General features: G+C 44.2%; 1 protein-coding gene across 4 annotated transcripts in view; it reads left to right on the top strand.

Moving 5' to 3' along the window:
• Positions 1-26240, top strand: part of EXOC4 (exocyst complex component 4) — a 365485-nt gene that overhangs the window by 42087 nt on the left and 297158 nt on the right. For all 4 annotated transcript variants that reach the window (XM_072041021.1, XM_072040965.1, XM_072040993.1 and 1 more), the window contains exons 6-7: positions 7745-7988; positions 15249-15426. In XM_072041021.1, the coding sequence (XP_071897122.1) occupies positions 7745-7988; positions 15249-15426 (422 nt within the window). The remainder of the gene's footprint in view (positions 1-7744; positions 7989-15248; positions 15427-26240) is intronic.

Below are 26240 nucleotides of genomic sequence, written 5' to 3'. Positions count from 1 at the left end.
ATAGGGGCTGTGCTCAGTCCCTGATGCTTCATCACTGCTTCTCCTTCAGAGTCCCTCTCTGCCCCTGCTCCATGTGGGGTCCCTCCCAAACTGATCCTTCAGGGGCTTCAAGAACTGCTCCCACATGGGTCCATTCCCCAGGAGCAAACTGCTCCAGCACAGGTCCCCCACAGGTGGCAGCTCCCCCCAGCCCCCTGCTCCTGCGTGGGCTCCTCTCCACGGGCTGCAGCTCCGGCCCAGGGCCTGCTCCTGCAGGGGCTCTCCATGGGCCGCAGCCTCCTCCAGGCCACATCCACCTGCTCCACCGGGGGCTCCTCCACCCATGGGGGGCTGCAGCGTGGAGATCTGCTCCGTGTGGGACCCATGGGTGCAGGGGGACAGCCTGCTCCACCAGGGGCCTCTCCACAGGCCGCAGGGGAACTGCTGCTGCCTCCCTGGAGCACCTCCTGCCCTCCTGCTGCACCCACCTTGGGGGCTGCAGGGCTGGTGCTCACTCCTCTCTCCCAGGTGCTATACTGCAGCAGAGTTTTCCCCTTCATTTTTCCCTTTCCTTTGCTCCCAAAGGCCCAACCAATGCCCCTCAACTTGGTGCTGGCCAGCACCAGGTCCCTTTGGAGCTGGCTCTGATCTGCCATTGGGCAGCTGCTGGACTCTGCTCACAGAGGCTACCCCTGCAGCCCCCCTGCTACCAAACCTTGCCACGTAAACCCAATACAACATCTCAGACAAGTTCTCAGTTTATTTACTTTGTGCAATGCTGATGATTTACTATTACTTGTTTCAAGATCACCTGATAAACAGTTATTTCATGCTGTGCTTGAATTAAGGTGCCATGGAACAAGCAACAGGTAGGAATACAACAGTGGTCTCTAAGAGGTAGGTTGTTTGTGAGCATAAAATGGCATCACCTCTTTGTCTCCAAGCACCTGATAATAAAGGCCCTGTGGCATCATCCTCAGCTTCTCTGAATTGGCATAGGTCAATTGAGGATCTGCCATGAAGCTTCTTGTGTTTGCAGATCTATTCTTGCTGTTCATGCTCATATGCACCAGAAAATCTTTCACCTGGGTTCTTGTTTCACATTCTGTTATTCAGCGATGTGCTGGCCAAGTGTCCCTCAGAATGGGAGAGATGAGGGATACAATAGAAACCATTTGATCAGCTAAGTGTGCATATGGTTTAGCTTCAAGTGCACAATGTACTTATGTATATTTTTTCCGGATAATTTTATTTAGAAGTAGCCTTTTCCTGGGCTGCAGAACTATCAGATTAAAAACTTATGTGTATGCATAACAAAAGCTGTTTCTGCCTTTAGTCATTTAAGTTCTTTAGCTTTTTATTGATGAAACAAAGTGGCCATGCATATTAATGCATGTCACTATAAAGCACTGACTCATTCAGCCCATCTCGGCAAAGAAGATGCCAACATTTTGAGTCCTTTCTGCATTCTCTTCCCAAAGGAGATGTTACTTTGTGCTGTAGAATCTTTATAAGGAAATTAAAGCAGTTCCTGCTGCACTTAAAATAAACAAAACCTTCAGTGACGTTCACCTGAGGATTGTAGATACGACAGTTCACCGGTAACTTTCCCTTCATGCCAGTTCAGAGAAATAAATTCACTTTTAAATTATATTTCTCTGCTTGAACCTTCAGTATTCTGAAGAGTATTTATGACAGTTCCTGCCTTGCCAGGCTCTTCCTGGAACTGTAAAACGTGCTCACCAAGCGTGCAGAAAACCTGAGAGCTCCCTTTCCTGAAAACCTCTTGGGAACGCATCTTAGAAACGCAACAGAAGAGAACCTGAGGTGGTGACAGTGCGTGTTGCAGTTGATGGGATTTGTAAATTTTATGCTGAACAGAGCAGGTAATATTCTTCCTTGACCCAGATATCTTAGCTGCAAGAGAAGAATCTAGTTTCTAGATCCAATAGTGTATAATAGTTCCTAAAATCAAACGTAGTTACTGCTCAGGAATGCAAGTTGTTGCAGGGGAAAGCACTTGGAGACCTGTGAAGTTGGCCCTGTGAAATACCTTCAGGAACCCCAGAGCTTTAAGGTCCAGTTTTAAAGGTGGCTCTAAAAATGCCACGCTGGTGTTCTCTGTGAGTAGTCACATTTGCTGCAACTTTAAACGTGTTCAACAAATAAAGGGTGTTTTTTCTCCGGTAATGTCATCTGGGGATCTGCCCCCAACAGGGTGATTTTTCTCGATCATTCCTATTGCAAGGTAAAGGATGCTAAACCTGGGCTGTCCTGTGAGCTGCTTTGCTTTTGCACTGAGGGCTTAACCAGAAGGTGGTGGGAATCCAGCAGTGAGTCTGATTCTTTCCTGCCATCATTGTAGAGCTGTGTGAAAAGCAGAGTTTGTCCTCATCGTCTTAGGGTACGTTTTTTGTCTAGGATATTTAAGAAGTCTGTTCCCACTGTTTAAGAACGTTTTGCAGCTGTACAATAAACCTGAAAGCCTACGAAGGAACTTTTTATGCATCTTTTTTCAAGGCCGTGCTTTTTCTCACTGATCCTCGCTAATGGTTTGTATTGTGCTGCTTGATGCATGTAATCTGCGTGCGTTTGGGGAAGGAAAGGGGAAAATCAAGAGGATTCTTGGAATTAAATGCTGTTACAATAGATTTGAGAGAGTGGCCAATGCCAAATTAAAATGTGGCTGTTTTTGGAAGACTAACGCTCTTAAAGCTGTAGATGGAACTGTGTGAATCATAGCTTTAGAAAGAGGAGATTTGCCTGGAGCTTTGACGTTATTCATCTCCGAGACCTATTTTCTTGTGGGCTTGGCAGTAAGGCAGATCAAGAAATGTCCAAAATCTTTAAGGGACCCATTTCTAAAGGAACTGTCTATTTGTTGCCCATTGTCTGTACTCATGGGTCAAAGCAAGGCTTCCGCGCCAGAAATAAGCAGATGAAGTTTCTTCAACTATCAAATTATGCCTTTGGGGCACTGTGAACTTGCATCCTTTTAGGGAAAAAGGATTGAAGACACAAAGGGTATAATCTGGAAGGACATAAATCATGGAAAATAGTACATTAAATTTTACTAGTCGCCCATAAATGCACACAGCTAATGAAATCTTCTCTAATAAGTAGCAGCAAATTTTGACCGTTCATTGGAATGAAAAACAAGACCCAAGAGTTTTCTTCAGCTGCTTTGCTTAAATGAGTTATCAACACTGGCTTTTCTGGGGATCAAACCAGCACTATTAAAACGTCTCTCGCAGCAGATTTCTCTCTTGCGAAATGGCAGACCAGCACAAATGAGAGTATCGTCAATTGGAACAGACGTTTTTATAGGGCATCGTCAAACTGGGGAGCCATCAGGGAAACCTCCACCTTTCTGTCTGTGGAGGTGATGAATCGATGATGTACATGATTCAGCTTTCTAGTGTTTTGAACTGGATATGGATTTTGGCTGCTGAAACATGGAGTTCTGTGCTTTCAGGTGCACAGCTCCCGTGATGTAATACTTCTGAAAATGCCTCCGTGTTTCATTAGAGAGGCTGTGGCAAGGACGTTGCTTCTTTAGGTTGCTCTCAGGAGATCTTGGAGAAAAGGTGTTTGAATGTTCTGCTTCCTAAGCAGTTCTCAGAGATCATTTGGTGTCTTCTTTGAATGAAATTAACCATAAAAGCTGTGTCAAATTATTAGGCGATCCTGCAATTTGGTTGTCTGAAGAGGTCAGTTTTCTTAAAAAGACCTTAAGTCGTGTGCCAAACCAGTATGGGAAAAACCTCAGTCGAATGAGCAGGCTTCACATAATCTGACATTTCTGTTGGTTTTTGTGGGCCCACGCACAGGTGTTGATAGCCGGGTTGGCAACTTGTTGGTTGACAATATAATGAAGCTGTGTTTAACATGAAACTGCAAATTTAAGTTAAAAGATATCTAAGTAATGGATATGAGAAAAGCAACAATCTAGACTTAGAAATGTTTATTCTTTGACATCCCATTTTATTCATTATGCTCTCAAAGAGGGTGGGGAGGTCCAGTAACGAGTGGAGTACCACCAGCGTTTGTATCCAGTCCTGTTTAGCGTCTTCGTTAATGACCTGGGAGATGGGGTAGGTGTAAATTCAGTAAATTTGCAGTCCAGAGGAGCAGCTGCTGCACCCGAGGGCTGTGCTGCCATCCAGAGGGACCTCGGCAGGCTGGAGAGGGGGGCTGGCAAGGGTACCGTGGAGCTCACCAAGGAGAAAGGCCGAGTCCTACCCATGGGAAGGAGCAGCCCCAGCCCTAGGATGTGCTGGAGGCACCCAGGTGGGAAGCAGCTCTGCAGGAAAGGACTTGGTGGGCACCAAGTTGGACGTGGGACAGCAACGTCCCCATGCTGCTAAGAGCTGGGACTGTTCAGGCTGGAGAAGAGGAGACTCTGCGAGATCTGGAAGTTGCAAAGATGGACCCTGGCTCTTGCCAGTGGTGCCCAGAGGCACTGGGCACAGCCTGGAGCGCAGGAGGTTCCCTTTGCCCACCAGGTGTCCCCTCCTTGGAGAGCTTCAAACCCAGCTGGGCACCAGCTTGGGGTGGCTCTGCTGGAGCAGGGTGGGACCAGGTGTCCTCATAGGTGTCTCCAACCCTCAACCAGTCTGTGATTCTGTGAAATCTACTTCTTGGTGTTACTGAAAAAATCCTACTGTGTTCTTCTTTGGCGTTTTCTACCTTTATTCGCTTCGTGAATAAAGCCAAGATGCCTTTAATTGCAATAAGACTTTTTTTTCTTCCCTTCTCTTTGATGAATAACAAAGGAGAAGAGGTTAACCAAAGCGAATCTAAACAGCAGCCCCAACGTCCAGAATAATTAACAAAAACAATCCTTGCAAACATCCAGAGGATAATTTAATCTTTCATGGCTGCTCTACATAAAGCAAGCGCTTGTGGCATGAACGATGATCCTCCCCCGTAAAAGAAGGAACGGGGATTCTGCAGATGCAGTTCAGGTGGAAACAGGTGAGTGGGGAAAGCGAGGAACAGCTTCTGCCAGTCCTGGGCTTTTGTCTTGATACCAGTGAACGGTATAATTCCTCACTTTAAATGCAGATGAAGCTTTCAGTTCTGAGAGGTGATCTGTAGGGACGTCTCCCTTCACCCCTCTGCCCGTGGAGGGTAGCACAGGGGGCTCACGATTTGGAAGAAGATTGGAAGAACTTCTTTGTAAATGTCAGGCTGCTTTGATGTCTCTTTCCAAGAGGTGAGGGAGCGGTTCCTGGGCCAAGGCTTTGTGGTCAAATAACCCCTTGATGGCATTAAATGGTAGAAGAGGATGTTTGAAGCAGGGAAGACGCAGGAAAAAAAAGTCTTCAGTTGCTCGGGGTTGGGATCTTGTCAGATCTTACAGATAAATGGGGCCCCAAAGCTACCCAGGATACCTGTTTAATAGGCAGAACGTGCAGGAAACACGGTCCCCTCTGTTTTATCAAAAGACCAGATCTAACAAAACTGAGATAGCAGCGTGGTGCTGCTAGGAATTAAACTATTCACCATGCTTTTGTTTGTAGGAGATGCAAATCGAGGTCCTGGCTATCGGAGGGCGTTGCAAATTGGTTTGCTCTGTGGAAAATGGAAGAGGGTTTGTCTTCACGGACTGGCAGAGTTCTCATCAAGATTGCTGCCTTTGGTCCCCTAAATGCTGGCCTCACGTTTGGATATAGCACTGCTTCCTCCCTCTCTGCATCTCGTGTGATATTAGGAATAATTTACAGCCCGTTACAGAGGGGCTGCAGTGTAATGACCTCTCAAAGGCTGTTTGGGCTGCGAATGCCATACCTTGAGCTCAGAAAAACAACTTTTTCATTTCTTAGCTTTAAACAATAAGTGAAAACCTCCGTCTAGCGTTTGCAGTGTTGTTTTCCCCCCAGCTATTGTTCCAGAGAGCTCATTTCCCACGTTTGTGCCCGGCGTGCTGTGGTTTTAAAAGAACAGCAAGCGGCATTAACAAAGCAGGTGGACTGTGTCCGCAGCGCACAAAGTGCTTTGCAGCCTCGTGGGCTGGGAGGTGAGAGCCTGAGCAGAGAGATTTGTGCATCCAGGTGGGATTTTCTACGTGGTGTTGTGGTTTGTGTGCAAAGTGTTTCCTATATTATCATTCTTTTTTTTATTATTATTATTTTTAATTTTTATCAGTGCATTCTGGATGTTTTTAGGTTGAAGTTGACACCGTAACTCACCAAATTGCAAGTTTAAATAGAATTTAAGTGAAAGAAGTATGTGCAAGAGGGGAAGAAAGCACTGTGTGACCCCCCCAGACATTTTGCCCCGATGCTGATGACCTAAAACCCAATGCCACTCTGCGTTGTGGTGCGGGATGACTCCGTAGGGTCCCTTCTTACCTCCCTCTTACCTGGTGGCGCTGCTGGTGCTGGAGGCTGAAAGATGAGCGAGTGCTTGGGATCACATACAGCAAGGAGGTTGGTGTCAGCTGCCACTGAAATAAGCTTTATCTGCTTCGTGTGGTGCTGTTTGTGAAGAGGCACCGTACAGACTCTTTGGGACATCGTTTTCTTGATCTCGTGCTGACTTGCAGGGTTGCTCTCTGCGCGGAGTGCCATAGCTTTAGACGGTGACAGGGCTGCGTGCTGCTTGAGACGTGCCGTTTTTCATTTCTGCCATGCCATTTCAATCCTGCCGGTGGACCTTTTGATGTTTATTGAGGTTCTTGGAGAAGTTTTTGATTGAAGTGAAAAATCTGTTGAGCAGCAGAATCCACAGGAGTCATCTGTCATCCAACAGCCCTCGCCAGAGCTCGGGACCAAGAAGACGAAGCAGCTGTTTGGTTTCCATTCCTATTGGATTTCCATTTCCGTTCCATTTCCATTCCTAGGAGCTGGTACAGTGGATGGCACAGCTTCAGCCACATCCTTCGGAGCCGATTGTCCAAGTACCACCACTCCAGCTGCTAATGAGCATGGCTGAGGATCTGCCAGGATGCTGTGGTCAAGGTTCCTCGAAGACACGTACTTCTCACTGGTGTTTCGATATATTTATTAAACTCTTCACCTAGGCTTCAGCAGAGGCATCCTTTTGTTATCTGTAAATAAAGAAATGTTGATTAATGATGGTACTTAAAACAAGCGTGGTACCAATTGCCTTTCCCCTCATGTCGCTTAGCAACAGAATTTCTCCCTGTGCGATCCCTGGGCCTTCAGGAGGGCTGTATCCACCACATCCTCTCTAATCCTTCTGCTTTTTCCTGTCTAGAAGCTTCGCTAAAAGATTTGAGTAGCTTCATCAACCCTTTGACAGACGTAATAAAGCAGAACAGGATAACATCGGGCAATAATTCACCTCGGCAGGGTAAACTTTGCCGAATTCATCAGAAGTCTGTTAAGCTTGATAGTGTTTATAAGGAAAATTTCTCTCTTGTGAAGAATCTAGTGAAGGGAAACAGCTGGGTTAGAAACTTAGAGGCTTTAGCTCTTTGAAACACATTTGGGGGGTTTGTAGTGATAGAACACCTCATTTATGGGTATGTTAATTGCACCAGGCTTCCTCTGCTTCCTAACTAATATGTAAGACACTATAAGCTCTGTTTTGAAGTCTATCAAACGTACAGGCTGTTGTGTTTATAGGGAACCTTACAAGCAAAGCAAAACATCCACTGCCCTTTCCCACCTCCCCCAAAATCTGACTGTTGATGTCTCCTTGTTTATTCCTTGGTTGCTTGAAGTGTTATGCGTGGTGCTAAGTGTGGCTTTCGTTAGTTTAAATCTTGGTTTTTGCTTTTTAAATTATATTCCAGTGCGAGAAACAAGCCTTCTGGAAATTAAGGAAGATATGGATCTGGATCCCGAGGAGAACAGCACTGTCTTCATGGGCATACTCATCAAAGGGCTGGCCAAGCTGAAAAAAATCCCTGAAACGGTGAAAGCCATCCAGGATCGCCTAGAACAAGAACTCAAGCAGATTGTGAAGCGCTCCACAACCCAGGTGGCAGACAATGGTTACCAGAGAGGGGAAAATATTTCCCAGGAAAATCAGCCTAGGTAAGGATATTTTGACACTGAAATGAAATTTGGTTGCTGTAAAAAGAAGCCTGGAGAAGGGTGTCATTTCTGCTTGCCATTTGAAGGAATGACAATAATGGTTTTTGCAGTAGCAGAGATCCAAAATGCTACTTTTTTGAGAAATGCATGTGTCTTGCTAAGAGGCTTGATGTGCCCTGAGCACCTGAAAGGCTTGGGAATGTAGGAAAGATATTCAGAAAGAGGAGGTATTGTTGCTCTCAGCTAAGGTGGTGGGTAAGGGAGATGCTTCCTTCTGTGCTTGGCTGTGGAAGAGAATATTGTGGCTAAACAGATGTTTGAAATGCAGATTTGAAGGCAGGAGCACAGTAGAAGCCAGCATTACTTAAGTAGTAAGAGGCATATAACGTGAAGCACTTGATTATTTTTTTAACCTTAACCTTTCGTTTTAAGCAGCTTTACAACAGATTGAATTGTAATGCTGTCTCAGATTGCTGGTATGTATGATGCAAAGAACACTTGGTGCCAAAACAAATATTATAGTCTTGCGTTGCACTGAATCATGACTTTACACTTGGTGCTGATGCCAGAGAAATTTTTAAGTTCATACGTAACAGAACTTTGAAAGAGAAGATTCAGCTCAGTTATTTATTTCAAGTGGAGCGGAGTCTAATTAAGCTGGTGCAGGTGCAAAGCTTAGAAATCATATATGGAACTAATTATATCAGTAAATATATGGCCAAGTTTCTAATTGTTTTGCAGCCCCATTTACATTAATAGCAAAGTGTGGAAGCCAACCAAGAGCTGTGTTTTTGCTCTTCATCAGGAGTCACTAGAACAGGACTCCGTAAGGGCTAGCTATCATTTTTAGCTGAAATCTTAATTTGTGGTATTGCACATTGCAGAGATCACTGCCCAAAGGGAAACAGTGGAGAAGATGACTGAAAACTAAAATGTGTGTCTTCATTACACGTAATACTTATAATGGAAATTGCTCCCGAGGAAAAGTTTAGCTTGGTAAAGAATTTTTCTTCAATTCCTAGCGTTATCATTGCCATGGAAACAATTATGTTGTGAAGAATTAGTAGCCTTATGGTGTTGAAGAATTAGTAGCCTTACAGTACTGATACCTTGGTGAAACCAAGTTTTTTGGGTGGATCAGAAGGCAGAATTTTTGTCTCTAATATCATGATGGAACGTAGTGTATGCTTGACACTTGATTTATGAATTGGTCTTGAGAGGTGACATGGGTATTGGTTGCCCATTGAAATGGATAAAATTGGATCATATCATATTTTAATGATGTTAACCTGCCCAGAGGGCTAGTAAGGTGCAGAAAACTTTAATGGGTTTTGGCGTGTGATTAGTAGGAGTTTATGAGCCCTTAGGATGCTTATATTCCAGAGCTGGGGAAAGAGTCTTTAATTCATGTCGAGTAAGGAGATAATTAGAACAGTTTCTAAACCAAAATTGCATGAGAAGTTTACAGCAAGGAGGTAAATTCATTTATATTGAAAAGAATAAATTATAGTCTGGAAAAGTATACCACCCCTTAAATTAGCTACAATTTAAAATCAGAACTATGCGACATTTTCCTGCTGTCAAGGAAAAAAACAAAGACATCACAACGAGGTCCTCCTGTTTCAAGAGAGCTCTGTAAGACCCCAAATTTGAGCGTGATGTAGCGCCTGAAACTACTTAACTGTTCATTAGCCTGTCAGCCACGATGCTGATTTGACCTTAGGATTTGGTGAGTAAAATGCTTTTCAGTTACCTGAAAACTAGTCACACATGAATGCCTCTCTGTCTGCTAACGCTGAGCTCAGTGCCTCTGTTCTTAAAGGATATCCATAAAAAAAATCTTCCTTCTGGCAAATCAAATGACTAATGAGATGACAGAGGGGATCTGAGGGCAGGGAAGGTCGGAGACTGTGTTGAACCCTCTGGTGGACAGCCTCCCATCACCTCGTTAGGTATGCACAAAACACCTTGGATGCATTTCTGTGACGTTGTCTGGTGGCCTTCAAAGGTTGGCTCACGTCTTATCCCTGTAAAAAGGGTGATGCTTCACTCCACTTGGTAATCTCTGCTTCTGGTGTAATTCTTTTGGGGTAGCTACATAAAAAAGGTAGAGCCCCCTCATTGTGCAAGAGCTGAAAAAGAGATCAGGCACTGATGTTCCACCCTTTTTTTTTTTTTTTTTTTTTACTGCCTTCTGTGTGGCCACTTTTTATATTTGTACATAAAAAACATGAATTGCCCCCAAGTTTTTAAGTTGAAGAATATATATTTTTTTATGTCTCTAAAGCAACAAGCTCCCAGGGAGGAACAATGTCTCTTAGGTACTTTCAGGTTTTGTCTTCACAGAGCCAACAGGCAGTGGGCTTTTGGTTTAGATCTTCAGAAGTTCATTGGGTTCGTTCTCTCAAAGTCCTGCAGCCCCTGTATACCTGCCAGGATCAAATCTTGTCCATGCTGTTGGGTATTGGGCTTGTTAATAAGCATGTGTACATTAAACATGATTTTCACCAGCGAGCTCACAGAAAAAAGGTTTGCGTGGTCTTGTGACACAGCTGATGTTCAGGTTTCCCAAAGCACACAATTATCACAGAATCACAGAATTGTAGGGGTTGGAAGGGACCTCAAAAGATCATTGGGTCCAACCCCCTTGCCAAAGCAGGTTCCCTAGAGCAGGCTGCCCAGGTAAGCATCCAGACGGGCCTTGAATATCTCCAGAGAAGGAGACCCCACAACCTCCCTGGGCAGCCTGTCCTAGTGCTCCATCACCCTCACCGTGAAGACATTCTTTGGCATGTTGGTGAGGAACTTCGTGTGATCCATTTTGTGGCCATTGCCCCATGTCCTGTCCCCACAAACCACCAAAAAGAGGTTGGCCAAATCCCTCTGTCTCTCACACTTAATATATTTGTAAACATTGATAAGATCCCCTCTCAGTCTTCTCTTCTTAAGGCTGAACAGGCCCAGGTCTCTCAGTCTTTCCTCATAGGGAAGATGCTCCAGGCCCCATATCATCTTTGTGGCCCTCCGTTCGACTCTTTCCAGGAGATCCCTAGCTTTTTTTGTACCGATTATCCTTAGTCAGTGGTTCATTAGAACATAATACCTGCATGTTTAAAAAATCAACTCTTGGGTTGCGGAGGTCAGGGCATCACAAAGGAGCCCGTGCTGCCTTAGGGTGGAGTACTGCTATGTCTTAATGAATTTTTGTGGGTATCTCCTGAGGTAAGGAAGGCTGCTGACTTTAGATGAGTAATAATCCAGACGCGTGCCCACTTGAGGGCCAGATTTATGGGACAGGTTTTTGGGAGAGATACATTGCCTGAGCCTTACTTGCAGTAGAAAACCTGACCAAAGACGAAGAGGTTTACTGATGATTTTGTACCTAAATCCTATTGATTGCATTCAGTGCATTTTTCCCTACATGTTTCTAAGACGCTTCTGGCCTTTTATTTAATCTCAAAGCTTTAAAATAAATATAGAAATTATACACGTGCCACTACTCTGACCAGGCAGAGGACGTTATTGCTGCGAAGACACGTGGATTGTCATTAGCAACCTCATTCAGGTGTCAGCAGTCACTTTGCATCGATTCATTCTCCGTTAGTACCCAGACAATAGGAGTTGCTTCTGGGTGTGTGTCACTGTCTCTCAGCATATTTACCATATTTCTCAGTGAAGGGGTTACGAGATTGCTTTGACAAATTGCCCAAGCCAGGCTCCTGTCATTGTCTGTATGTGTTCTGCGTAGGTCACTTGGTGCTACAACCCTGTGTGAATAAAATCTAGGCCATATTATTTTATGCTGTTTTGTCTTGTTGGCTGTCTGACACTGCCTGGATCTGCGTCTCTTTTGGGTCACCTTCTTCCAAAAACAACCTGATGGATTACTCACAGAATCATAGAATATCCTGAGTTGTAAGGGACCCATAAGGATCATCGAGTCCAACTCCTGGCACCACACAGCTCTACCCCAAATTTTAGACCATGGGACTAAGTGCACAGTCCGAACGTTTCTTAAATTCAGACAGGCTTGGTGCAGTGACTACTTCCCTGGGGATTAGTATCCAGAGAAGGGCTACTGGTGTCTAGAGAAGGGCTATGAAGATGGTGAAGGGCCTAGAGGGGAAGACGTACGAGGAGCAGCTGAGGGCACTGGGCCTGTTCAGCCTGGAGAAGAGGAGGCTGAGGGGAGGCCTCATGGCGGCCTGCAGCTTCCTCACAAGGGGGAGTGGAGGGGAAGGAGATGATCTCTTCTCTTTAGTGACCAACAATAAGACTTGAGGGAATGGTGTCAAGCTGAGGAAGGGGAGGTTCAGGCTGGATATCAGGAAGAGGTTCTTCACTGAGAGGGTTGTCACACACTGGGACAGGCTCCCCAGGGATGTAGTCACGGCACCGACCCTGTCGGAGTTAAAGAAGCGTTTGGACTGTGCTCTCAGTCCCATGGTCTGAATTTTGGGGTTAGACCTGTGTGGTGCCAGGAGTTGGACTCGATCCTTATGGGTCCCTTCCAACTGGGGATATTCTATGATTCCATGATTTAGAAGACTTTTAGAGAAAATAAAATAAAGGTTAGAGGTGCAGGCTAATTTGAAAACAGAAGTGGAAAAATGATTTGGGATGAGTATGGAGGATGTACCGCGGTGTTATGGAGGCCGAAGGATGTGGCTGGAGGAGCTTCATTTTTGTCAGTCTGTACCACGAGAACAGGCAGATGGGAAGACCAAATAACTCTGCTCAGAGTAATACTATCTTAGTAATGGTTTCATAAATAAGCTGATAATGTGAGATGAAGCTCACTTAGAATCAATAAAAATGAATTTGTCAAACTATCCAGCTAGTTTGGTTCTGCAAATTCATCCTTTCCTGGGTCAATAATGAGGTATGCAGAGAATTAAATTTTCATTAGCAATGGGATGTTAGTAGAGCTTAGGCTTGCGTTGCTAATTTTTCTGAGTGGCAAAGAATCCATTTGACCCCACGAGGCCACCTTCTTGGTATTTCTATCAACGCTGCATGTAGATTCCTCCATCAGGAAATTCCTCCTCTTTCCCAGTGCTTCCACCCCTGCTTTTCCTCTTCGTGTTGCTGGCTTCTGGCTGAGCAGCCACCTGCCCTGGCTGCCTCTTCAACCCCTCTCTGGTACTTGTTGTGAGAAGCTCTACAACCTTATAGGAGCTGTTGAAGCCATAGTCACCTCTCCCATGCTCCAGAATAGGTTGGAGAAGGTGTTTGGATAAAAACGATGCAAGGTTTTTTTCAGGCAGCCTTGTCTGCACATTGCCCTGTCTTCTTCACTGATAACAACGGTGATGGGACAACGGTGGTCAGGGAGGGTGTGGTATAGATCTTCCTTCTGTAGGAGCAACTTCTCTGCCTTGGGCAGGGTAGTTGTTAGGCTTTATACAAAACCTAAATGTAGGAGAATGACTTTCCTTCCACACCGAACTTTCTTGTATCACTTGTATGTCCTATACATTTGATTATCTCCTGACTGTCTTATTTAAATATGTAAAGACCTGTAAAAATGTAATAGTTTTCTCTTTCAGTGCCAACAACACTTATTCATTAGGCATTTTTGCCTTTCCTAAATAAGAAAGAAATTGTTATACTCATCAGTTCTTTTGGATTGCTTAAATGTCTTAGTTCTATAGCCACTTAAGGTATGGCAATATTAATGGCATTGTGTCTTTTATGAAAATGGCAATTCCTAAAAACATCTTCTGTTTAATGTTGCATACATCCTGACCACTTGAGCTGGTCACTGTACTCTCCAGGACTTATCCATGGGCTCTTTCAGTCATATCAAGGTGCTCTTCTGCTTAACTGTTTAAGTTGTATAATTGGTATCATTGGTAGGTGGATGGTCCATGTGAGATCCGTGAGAGATCCGTGGAGAGTTACATATGTACAGCATTATACAGCTGTGTGTGTCTGTGTGTATATGTATATATACGTATAAAATGAACTGATGGTTGTGGTTTTGAATAATAGCAAGCTTCTGTCCTTTACAGACTGGAAGTTTAGGCTAAGGTAGGTGCTTTTAGCCACAGCATCGTGCCAGATGACTCCTGCTGTCTGGGGGTACCAGCAGCAAATGTGCAGCAGCTTCTCAGATTCTCCAGTTAACTCTCCAGCTCCTGGCTTAAACAGCTGACGAAACTGGATGTATGCAGAGTATTTGCATACTGAATTAAAGTGTTCGAGGCGTGGATGCACGCCTTATTAGTGGTTGTTAACAAACAGAAGGCTGTAGTGTGATGGTTAATGAGTGAAGGTGGATCTGCTTCTCCTGCAGATCTTCTGCCCTCCTCTGGGGACAGTCACCTCTGCTGGGAAGACACACTTCAAGTGCATGGTAATTCCTAAATGACTGTACTGAAATGTAGTGGAGCCTGTCTGTCAGAGCCTGAAAGTGCCCAACACAGGGATTTGGGAAGCGTTACCTTCACATCGTGTTGGGGTTACACGTGTACCTGCATTGCTCATTAAATGGCAGTGAAGTTATCAGAATGTTCCTTTTCCCAAATAATAAGATCAAAAATAATGAGTCATTGCCTTATCACAAAATATTTAGGACTTGGCAAAGGTACGTTAATTACAGTAATTGGGCAGTAAAGAAGCTATAGGAGCAGGTAACGTGCTGTACATTTTGATGAGGTTATAGCTGTAGCATGTTATAAAAAAACTTTATAATTGACACAACTGAAGAGCTTGATGGTTTAGGTTTCCTGTTGTTTAATCCTTTTTTTTAATCTTTCATGTTGTTTAAAACCTTCCATACTGCTTATTTCGTAATTTAAAATGAATAACTTGCATTCTTTTTGTATGGGTAAGTAAATTCTTGTCGAATTAACACCCTTCCTTCCTTCTGGGTGAAAGGCAGGTGGTCTCCATCCCTGTCTGCTGCTCTACCTGGGAACTTAAAACAGTCTCTACTGTCATGGTGTTGAAATGTTACGTGGTTATGAATATATTTGTCTTACACCCTCGAGTTGAACACGCTAAAGGTTAAGAGATTGTCTATCAAGGACAGTGTGAAAAGGAAGAAGGTGCTCAGAAGTATTTGGGTACCAAACTTAAGCTGCTAACAGCTGAAGCTAATCACCTTGAGCCCCCAGAGGGTTTGAAGCTTCCCAGGTTGCACAGAGCATCTGTCACAGAGCAGGGCCTGAAGTCACAGTCCTGTGACCCCTGCCTGCTGCTCAGATGTGCTCTGGTGTCTTCTGGAGAATGAGTGGATGTTGTCTTGGTTTGCAGGTTGCTGCTGGAACTGCTAGAGCTTCTCTTTGACAAATTCAACGCTGTGGCTGCTGCGCACTCCGTCGTCCTTGGACACCTTCAGCAAACAGTGGCCTCTCCTTGCAGCCAGTACGATGGTGATATCAAGCTCTACGACATGGTAGATGTGTGGGTGAAGATCCAAGATGTCTTGCAGGTAAGGAGACTTCAAGTGGGCACACTTTGAGCTTGGGACAGCTTTTTTTCACCAGAATATCACAGAAAACAGTTCTGTCATGTTCAAGAGACAGCTGGGCTGGAATTTGTCTTGATTTTTGGTAAGTGAGCACATTTATAGCAGACTTCTAAATTCCAATGAGCTTAAATATCAGCAAAAAAAAATTAAATCTGTAGTTTTGTCCTTATAGTGTATGGAGAGGTTGATTCCTTTTGCCTACCAAGTGATTTAGCAGAAGCTTTCAAACAGTGACATTTTTGTTCCATGTTACCATGTCATGCCTGTCTTATAAAGTGTCACAGCTCTAATCGCTTGTCTTCTCTTGTCAGTGTGCCTTGGTTCTAGTCAGCTGAGACACTAGCTGCTAGCATGTTTTCAGGGAAGTCTGATTTGATTCATATTCTAAGCCACAGCATACTAAAGCTGTACCGTGCTTAGGCTTTATTTGGTACCACGCCTATCACCTTAGGATCTGAGGCGCTCCCAGGCAGCAGAGCTGTCTGTCACACGTCTGTTCTCTCATACTTGTGAGGCCAACACACACTCTGATTACATTGTTTTTATTTTTTTTTCCATATATTTATTTTGGAATTTCCCCTATGCCTAATACACAAGTGTAAACCTCACCCAGTATTTGCTAGAGGAGGTCGAAGAAATTAGCCTGGCATAATTTACAAGAGGTGGCAAGATTTATTTTGGTCATTCCACTTCTATGCTGTTCCCGAAAAGTGCTCTCTGGCTCCTACACTAACACACATTTTCATTGTAGGTCACAGGCCTGTTTTGCTGCTTCTCTAAAGGTTTGTGTGTCTGTGCAATGATGCACACAGGTTTTTTGCTTACGCAAGTATGGCTGTGTGTGCATGCTGTGAATGCAAATACTTCTTGGACAGAAAAAAATACCTAAGTTATGGGCCTTTTGATCACGCCTACTGTCTTTTTCCCCATTTACATGTATTTCTAAAGGAGTTGGTGCTTTCATTTAAAGAAATCATGATAAGTTTTCACCTTGATATACATTTTCACCTTCCTTCGGTATTGTTCTTCAAAAAATTGATTGGGAATGTCCAGCCAGAGGTTAATGACTGGTTTTCTAAACAGAAGAATATCATAAAATCAAAGATGTCTGGTCCTAATAAAGGAAATAGTTAAGGACATGAGGAAAGGGTTTGGCAGGGGGAGTCTCCAGCCTCCTTTCTGTCGCCCACGAGATCCAGAAAACATTGAAGAGCTTTGAGTTCTGCAAACTTTGCTGTAGCAGGATAAAGCTTGGCACCAAGAATCATCCAAGATTTTATCTTCAGTGAAGCAGAATGACAAGGCTGGTAATTCCCCGTTATCAGTGTGGGTTAGTGATGGTTTCATTCCTCATGAGTGACGCAGTCGGGAGTGAGTTATGCTGGCTATTACCAAATAACGTTGATAAAACTTTCTTACAGAAGCATGTGTAGGTGTGCACATCCAGAGGATGAGTGAGCTTCCTGTGTTAGGGAGAAAACACGTGGCCAAGCTTTCTGCAAGGGAAGTGCCAAGAAATATGAAGCAGCCCACTTGTAAAGATTTCATTGCTATTGGCCTGACAGCACAAGCGTCAGAGGGAGTCTGAACAGCTTCCAGAAGAGTCACAGATAGCTTTTTCAGTGCACAAAAGCAGCACTTTAAACTCCATCATCTCTTGCTGTTTAGGGTAAGAGATGATCATTGACTGACGTGGAAAGGAGGAAATCTTCCATTTCTCTACTGGAAGCTTTGTGTTTTTTTGTATGTTAGTTTCATATGAGCAGATTATATTTTTTTTTTGGAGTAGAATAAAACCTTTAAGCCCAAGACAAAATTAGTTCTATCCTGTGTTTTCAAAGACGGATAATTTTTTGAGGGAAGATCTTACAATAGTGGCCGGGGGAGCAGAAAACTCAGGTTTAAAAGTGTTTATATTTAAACTCTCCTGCTGTTGGGGGAGGATGAAAATCTGGAGGAAGTAGGTTAGTGGTGGGGCGCATCGGGGAAACGATGCAATTCCTGCAGATCCTAATGAATGAAACTTATTCATCACGCTTGGAGCAGCATCACGTGGCTCGGTAATTCACATGGGTAATCTTTTCCACACGTACATTGTGCAGCCCTGCATGGGAAATGCGTTGCAGCGAGGTTATCTCTTTGTAGTTGGGCACAAAAGTAATAATGTGCGCTCGTGGTGGGCTGGAAATTGTCCTTTGTGGAAAACATGAGAGAGTTGTTTTGAGCAGCTTTTTTTTTTTTTTTAAAGCTGGATTTCTGAATGCTCCCTAATAACAGCACAAAGCGCTGCGGTATGGTTTTGGATAGATGGCACAAAGTCAGGCAATGTTTAGGTAGCGAACATGCAGATATAAGATATTTTTGACCTTCTCTGTGAATAGAGGAATAATACTGAACTCGTCAGGAGGAAGACAGAGTGACCTTTTCGAGCCGGCTGCCAGAGTGCTAGAAAACAAACAAACAAAGAAATCAGTTCATCGAAATATTAGGGCAGCCTTGTTCAGGAAAACACAGTTTGAAGTTATTTGTACCAGAGCCAGCCTGGTCTGTAGCTGTATCACCGTGCCAGCAAGAGGGATTTGGAAGTTGTTTAAATTTTAACTTGCTCTTTTTATATATGGAGCTAATTTAGCTCGTCAGCGTAGCAGTGGGTGGGATATCCTTCTGAAGAGCATCATTATTGTAGGGCCATTATTGTAGGGTGTTACTTTGGCAGGTGGAGCTGTACTGACACGAAGAGTTGCTTCAGGACTACGCAGCAGAGGAATTCTGATTTATTTTTTGGCACAATTCAATGTATTCATGGCATTCCCCCATCCCAAGTGATGACGTGCTGCTATTTAGGCTTTGTTACGTGAAAGGCAGAGCGATGTATGTGCTTGAGTAAAAGGCAAGTACTCCTCCTGTCCTGTTGTAGTAGTGTCAGGGGAGCACCAGCAGTGGGCATGCAGCTGATGCTCACTGTGATGGCTCTCCCTTGCTTTTAGAACTTGGAGCAGTTCATTCACCGTTTTTTTTTTTAGCACTGTCTTTTGATGCCACGAGGAGAGAGAGGCATCTGTCCCCGCCGAATAATACCAGTGCTCATTCAGCTGCTTCAGAAACGCCACCTTCCAGTGACAGGGTGATCGTCCTGTCAGCTGCTTTGTAGGAGTGCAATACCCTGCTGCCAGAGAAAACACCCAGCAAATGTGACATCTCCATGCGTACTCAGGATCCTGTTATCAGCTTAGGCTGGTGCTGTTTGCCTCCAAGGAAGAGATCATCTTTTCTTCTGTAACAGCAGTAGTATTTGCCGTTGTGGTTCTCATTCTTTTTTTTCAAAGAAGGTGGCCTATCTCTATTTTCTTTTCAGAAGACAAGCAAAATCATATATGTGCTCCAGGACACAGATTGCATCTTCAGCAGCACCAGGGCGACAGAACACGAGTATTCAGGCTGTCTGGTGGGCTGTCTGCTGAGAAAACGCTGACAATTATTACTGTCCTTTTTTGTGGTCCTCCTTTCAGGTGTTTTCCCCAAATAGTGTCATTTAGCAGTCTAAGCATTGCTGAAACCATAAGAAAACTGTGGCAAGGGAAATTGAAGCCTCCTGCCTGCTCACACATTAATGTTTTGTTGCTGCAGAGCTGGCGATACAAGAAACTGTAGAACAAGAGAGCCTCTTCCATGGCACGTGGAGCTCCTCTATCCAGAAGCTGTGATGTTTTCATCCTCATGTAGAGAAATGGCACACGAGCAAGTTCGTGATGTGAGCAGGGGATGGAGCAGTTCGGCAGCATGCAGCCAGGGCTGCTGGCCAGCAGCGTTGAGCGTCTCATTGAAAAGCTGCACTGAGTTGTATTTGCTCTGCCACGCTTCTCAGGGAGTCGTGCTAGAGCACTCGGGGATGTGCCTGGCTCTGCTGCAGCAAGCTCAGCCACTTGGTGACCTTGTAAGCAAGTTACCAGCAAAAGTTATCGGTCCTTAAGCACACAAGTGAGCAGGGGGAAGGCAGTGGAGTCCAGCAGCCTTTGTATTCAATTTAATACACTACATCCACCGCCTGGCAGTCTTGCTTATTTTCCCAGGAGTTACCTAATTGGAGGGAGTTGATTTGGTCAGATGGTTTTTGCTGGTTTCACTTTTTGCTTGCTCAGGTCCTTGAACTATGTCTGTGTTGGTGAGAGCAGGAATGTGCTGCAAAGAAGGGGAGCAAAAGCTTTATCCTGGCAGATTTCATTCCATGCCTGACTCTTTGTGTGCTGGGCTGGGTAGCACACACTCTCTTTGCCAAAACTTCACATTTAAAGGATGAATTAACCATTTATGACACAGCTAATATTTATAAAGTAAAATAAGATTCTCGGATGAGAGTGTGCTAATATGTCATAGATGCTGGTTGAAATGTCAGAGCGATGTATGGAATTGCTGTCACATTTAGGAAGTTCACCAGGTGATGTCTTGGATCTGCAGCAGCATTATTTTTCAGAACGTTTCCATGTGGAAATTAATGGTTTCATGGTTGTCCTCAAAATAATGCGCTTGGCAGTTTTTCTGGTTCCTTTTAAATGGTTTTAAATGCGTGGAACCGATGCCCTTGGACTCCTGACTGGTGTGTCTCATTAATGCTCATCTCTCCTTCAGCTGAGAGGCTGATGGTTGTGCAAGAGATTTTTCTGCAGCTTTTGAAAAACGCAGTTTCAATGTTGGGTGCGTAAAGGGGGAGGAGAGAGCATTACCCTCTCCAGGATGCTGATATTGAAAGTTGGAATTTAAATCATTACAGATTGGGATATTGGCCTGCTTTTTTCTCCCCCCATTTCTTGGTGGAAGTGAGCTGAGAACATGCTTGTTTGTGAAGGAATCCAGCACAGTGAATATAACACAACTTTCTTTTTCTACCTCCTGTACATATCTCCTAACAGCACGAAAATTTCAGTGAACATTTGTGGTTCAGGACGAATGTCACCTGTCTGAATCTGGGAAGGGACAAGGTAATTTTGCAGGAAGATAGATCTTAAATTTGGGTCCTGCTAAGTATGCTTCAAGGGGGTATGTGGTGTTCTTTGAGCTAAAACACTTCATAGCCTCGTTCCAATTTACATAATGATCGAAGTTGCCTCCTTACACTCAAAACAGAAAGTAATTTGGTACCTTCCCTAAGCTCTTAAGAAGATGCAGAAGGAATTCAAGGTGGTTGAAATTGCCCTGGTAAAGGTGAGAAAGTTTTCAAGTGCAAAGAGACTCCACAGCATAAGATGTATTATGCATTTGGAAGGGCAAAGAACAAGAGAGCCATGGCACTCCTTCCCTTTTAAAAGCCAAGAATACGAAGCAGAAACGCCCATCGATCTGTTTTCCCTTTAACAGGATGGTTCCTGCTGAAGTGAAGTGTGTTTAAAGCTAACTGAATTGCTTTGGTAACAGACACCTGGAAGAGGTCCAGAGCTGAGCTGGCTATCGACGTCGGATTATTGCCTGTCCCAGGAATTTAATTAATTAATTAAATCTCCCTCTTTTTAATTGAACTGCCGTATTAGCGTGGCGACATGGCAGAAACGTGCGTGAATAATTCTGTTACAGCTTTTATTTCAGGAGTCGTTTTTATCCCAGAGCTGTTGATCCAGTGTGTTTCATAAACACTAACGTTTGCTTTAAAGTTCAAAGAGATAAAGCCCTGCATAAGAATGAGTTGTTTGAACAGTGTACGATCACTCGTGCAGTTTATTGCAGAAGAGGTCACCGAGCTTATGGTTTGGGAGATGTAAAAAAGATTAGCTCATTTAATGAAATGTTTGCAGGTATGTGAGCAAGGCAAAAATCACCTTCTTCTGTCCACACTGTAGAGCCTCACGCTGCTATGGACTTGACAGGCTCTTGATATCAGGTGGATTTAGCTTTTAAGGTTGAGCATAGTTATGAATTCATAGCTTAAACTTTTTTTTTAGGGGGATTTATCCCTAAATATTAAAGTAGCTAAATGCATATATGTGAACTAAAAACGTATACATGTTATTTTCCCTAAAGTCTGCCTTCTACTGGAGGAAAAAGGTGCAACAAATACCTGTGAGGAGCCCTATCAGTAAATAATTTCCCCAAACTGTAAGTTACGGCAGAGGGCAACTTGGCTAGGGTGCCAGGTTGAGAGAAAGCCTGCTCTGAGTTTGGGAATGCAAAATGGGGGAATGGTGTGTTCCTTGTTTTGATATTTGGCAGTTGGAGTGAAACCTGAGCCTTTTGAATCCTTGTCCACTGTCAGATGCTTCCTAATTTATCCAATTTGAGAGCACATCCGTATTTTTTGCGGCTTTGTTCCAACGATGTCACTTCGAAGTCTTTCCTTTGCAAGTTGAAAGTCCTCTGAGAATGAGTGTGAAGGTTGTCAAGTGGCCACCACACCTGATGGGAAGTCTGCGTTTCAATTGCCAGCAGCAACAAGGGTATTCTGAATAAAGGTGCTCAAAATGTGAATTTTGAAGCCTGTGAATTGCTCCTCAGCCTTCATCTTCTGGAATTGTTAATTAATTATGGGATGATGTAGAAGAAATGGAAATTTGGCTGCAGATACGTGCGCTCCCTTTGATTTTAACCATTTCCCTAGATTCTTGTACGGTTTTATTAGGTCTGATGTGCTTTTTCTTTCCCTCCCCGGTTACTCTCGGTGTCCGCTGCACTTTATTCCCGCTGTCAGCTAGAATTAGGAGTCACTACAAGTAGTTCATCAGCATTTGTAGACATGTTTTATGGGACTATAAAACCACGTCTCTTTTGATGTGCTGAGCTTATTCACACTTGGTCCCTGTGTGAGGAGCTTTAAAGGCAGCGAGACGTACTCTGAGCAGCATCATAAAAATGCTGCGAACGGGAAAAGGCCAAATGCTCATCATGTCCTCGCTGCAAGGCGTCTAATCTGACAGCGGTGCAGGAGGGATTCATGCAGGCAAATTCCCCCTAATGTTAGAGAGGAGCTGATATCCTAGGGAAATGTTTGGAAAGTGTTGTGCTTTAAAAGCCTTTCCGCTCCTGTGCCGTGTGCTTGGTGTGTTTAACATGCGTGACATTTACAAAGCGGTAAGGTAGAAGCCCTTTCTTTTCCTGAGGTTTACCAGCTCCCGCTGTTTCTTTCCTGATACGAAATCTCAGCTTTGTGTTCTTGGGGTGCTGCATGATTTTCTTCAGTTATTCTGTGCCATAGGAAGCTATGGAATTGCATTACCTAAAATATTCTTAAATTTTTGTTATCTTTCTTGTTTTTTGCTCTTAGACAAATGTGTTTTGCAGGTGAGCCCCTTTCAGTGAACTTGTAGGACTGAGACCAAAGTGTGTGAAGCATCTCAGCCTTTCTCAGTTAGAGGATGCCAAGCTTAAATACATAAGTTCAGAAAGGAGCTGCTAGAATATTAATTTCTAGTTTTCCTTCTCTTTCATTCTGCAATCCATACCTCCCTCTTACTGCTCTCCATTCACACACGTGCATCCATTTCTTCTTCTACCTCTCCCCTCATCTTTTTTCTTTCTTTTACCAATTTCACTCTCTCTTGGACTTGCTCCAGGGCTGGAGCCAGACGAGAAGGTACAGCATTTATGGAGATTTGCATGCAAGGAGCTGGAGGTAGGTAACAGCAGCTCCTTGCCACTTGTGAAGGCAACTGCAAGCCTGCTCGCATACACTTGGGAAGCTGCTGTTTCTGTAGCTCTGGACACACAGGCAGCACTTTGAAATGTGTTGTGTGTCACCATTGGCATGCATAAAACATTTTAGGAACATCGACTTCGCAGCATGCTTGTCATCATCAAAGTGACTTAGTCATCTGATCTCACCAGGGCGATGCCACGCTGCGTTTTACACATGGGGGAGCTAATGTTTGAATGAGTGAAACAAACGGAAGGGTTTGGAAATCCTGATTAGTTCTGGTGGGCCTGTTCTGAGTTTTTTTTGTCGCTTCTGAGTTTGAGTTTTTTGGTTTTCTTGACCTTACGATTGCCCTGCACCAGCGAGAATCAGGAAATGAATATGCAAAACAGCCAACACTCAAAATTTGGTGTTTTAATGTAAGTTTTTGATGATGATCCACAGGCTTCAATATTCTGTTAATTTTGTACTTTCTTTCATGGTTTCACTGACCAGCTGCCTTTTCAAGTGGCTTTCCTTAGGAAGTCTGCAAATAGCTCTCAATGCTTTCAGTCATGTGTCATCAGGTTTATATACGCAATATCTTTACAATGATAGTGCAAACTCTGCTGATAGATGATGAAGACTTGAGTCTGAGGTGGGAGGACTGTGATGCTGTTGAGGGCATGTACATGGCTGGGGCACAGTGGTGAGGAAGTATTTAAACACAAAACCAACCTCAATATTTTCTCTTAATTAGTTCATTTGCTGTTTGGGTTGAGAAATTTCCACTGCACCAGGCTTTGACCAAGATTAATCCATAGGATTTAGCAGGGAACACAGTCTCCATTTCTATCTATATTGTGCAAATCTGTATGTACAAACCACCAGCAAGTGGCTGATGATTCACTGGTGTGTTCTGGACTGAGAGACTGGAGGGCTGGAAGCCTGCGTACTTTGCAGGGAATGACAAACTCCCAACTTAAATTGAGAACAAACGACTCCTCTCCACCTCCAAATCCTTCTGTTGTGCTCAGCAGCATTCTGGTAAGGGCATTGTAAGTCAGCATTTTGTACACTTAACCAGGAACTTAAAACAACAGCAAACAACCCAGATTGATTTGTAAGAAATCAGCACGGGAGCTGCTTCTCTCTGTTCCGGTAGCTAAAATGGAAAATCTGAGCTACTTCTCGTACCTCTGTTCTGTCTTGTTTTCTCTGTGGGAAGTGCTGGTGTCGTGCTTCAGAAGTGCCTGTGTGACCTAGACCCTGAAACGGGCTGAGATGTATTTCCCTATTGTACTGAGTTCATTTTGAAGTGAATGGAAAAGAAGGGCTATTCTAAAAATCTCACCAAAAATAATCCTGCTTCAAGTGGTTGCAACAATTAGTTGCTTTTATTTGCGTTGGTTTTATGTGCTTTTGGATTCTTTGGAGGAGGAGGGGATGGGTTTACTAGTCAGTAAATTAATTTTAGTGCTTGTTAATGAAGGTACTATGTGCCTGTCCATTGGACCCTGTTGTGAGTGGCAACACCAAGCTGAAGTTTTAAATGTGAAGGGTGCACGTTTCTGCCTTATGAAGTGGGATCCTGATTTGCATGACAATGTATTGGGTATTTCTCTAACCATACAGCGTGTAAATCTCCGTATTTTGGTTGTGCTAAGTGCCAGCAGTAGTTAATGGAAGTCCATGTGGGGATTTACATCAATTCTGAATAACTGGACACTTTCTGGAAACACTGTGGACCTCCCAACCCATATTCCTTCACCAACCACAGACAACGAAATAGGATTTACAGAGATCAGGAGGAAATGAGCTTGATGGCAACAGAAGAGCCCATGTCCTGAACTTGTGGCAGCAGGAAAAGGGAATTGATTGAGTCAGTACTGCTCCCTTTCAAGGTACACGATTATTTCAAGTCCGAATTTGTTCCACACCAGCTTGTCTGGTACTCCAGAGCAGATGTGGAAGGGGAGAAATAAACCTGATGGTTTCCTGATGTCAGTGACCCTATGGGTTTGGTAGGCCAAGGAGCAGCACTTTGTCTAAGTTAGAGTAAAATGTCAATTCTGAATTCCCTCTGCGTAAAGAGGAATTTTCCCTTCCCTTCCCTTCCCTTCCCTTCCCTTCCCTTCCCTTCCCTTCCCTTCCCTTCCCTTCCCTTCCCTTCCCTTCCCTTCCCTTCCCTTCCCTTCCCTTCCCTTCCCTTCCCTTCCCTTCCCTTCCCTTCCCTTCCCTTCCCTTCCCTTCCCTTCCCTTCCCTTCCCTTCCCTTCCCTTCCCTTCCCTTCCCTTCCCTTCCCTTCCCTTCCCTTCCCTTCCCTTCCCTTCCCTTCCCTTCCCTTCCCTTCCCTTCCCTTCCCTTCCCTTCCCTTCCCTTCCCTTCCCTTCCCTTCCCTTCCCTTCCCTTCCCTTCCCTTCCCTTCCCTTCCCTTCCCTTCCCTTCCCTTCCCTTCCCTTCCCTTCCCTTCCCTTCCCTTCCCTTCCCTTCCCTTCCCTTCCCTTCCCTTCCCTTCCCTTCCCTTCCCTTCCCTTCCCTTCCCTTCCCTTCCCTTCCCTTCCCTTCCCTTCCCTTCCCTTCCCTTCCCTTCCCTTCCCTTCCCTTCCCTTCCCTTCCCTTCCCTTCCCTTCCCTTCCCTTCCCCACAGCCCTATATGTAATTTTAAACCTTGCAGTGTTGAAGAGCCATTTGAGGACCACAAACGACCCCCATCTCTGAAAAAATGTAATATAGATGCAAAACGAACAGCCTTATTTATTTTAGAATCCACACGTTACTCGTTGTTCCTTCGCAAACAACTGGAGGAGACTGTAACTGTGTCCATGCTAGGAACCATGGAAACCTCTTTTCACCTGAGAAAAGGGGGAGATGAGGGAATTAGTTAATTAAATGTGGCCTGTATACAGTCATCCTACTCCTGGTATGTAATTAAATACCGCGTATAGCTCTTTGGGGTCCTCGTTTACTGGAAAAGGACTAAGAAATGTGTGACTGTTGGGGTGCTCTCAGCGAGCTGTGAGCTGGAAACTGATTAAAATAATAATAAAATGTCTTGCATTGTTAATTCATTCTTTCCAGTAATAAAAGCCGGACTCCCTCTGCTTTGCATTTATAGCATAGGCTTGAAAAAACATCAAAGAGCAGCACTAGGAGAAGAGAATGAAAAATACATGTGTGC

The sequence above is a fragment of the Anas platyrhynchos genome, chromosome 1 (assembly GCF_047663525.1).
Source record: "Anas platyrhynchos isolate ZD024472 breed Pekin duck chromosome 1, IASCAAS_PekinDuck_T2T, whole genome shotgun sequence".
In the NCBI taxonomy this organism is placed as follows: Eukaryota; Metazoa; Chordata; class Aves; order Anseriformes; family Anatidae; genus Anas; species Anas platyrhynchos.
The sequence above is the reverse complement of the archived record's forward strand: the minus strand, read 5'-3'. Positions and strand labels throughout refer to the sequence as shown.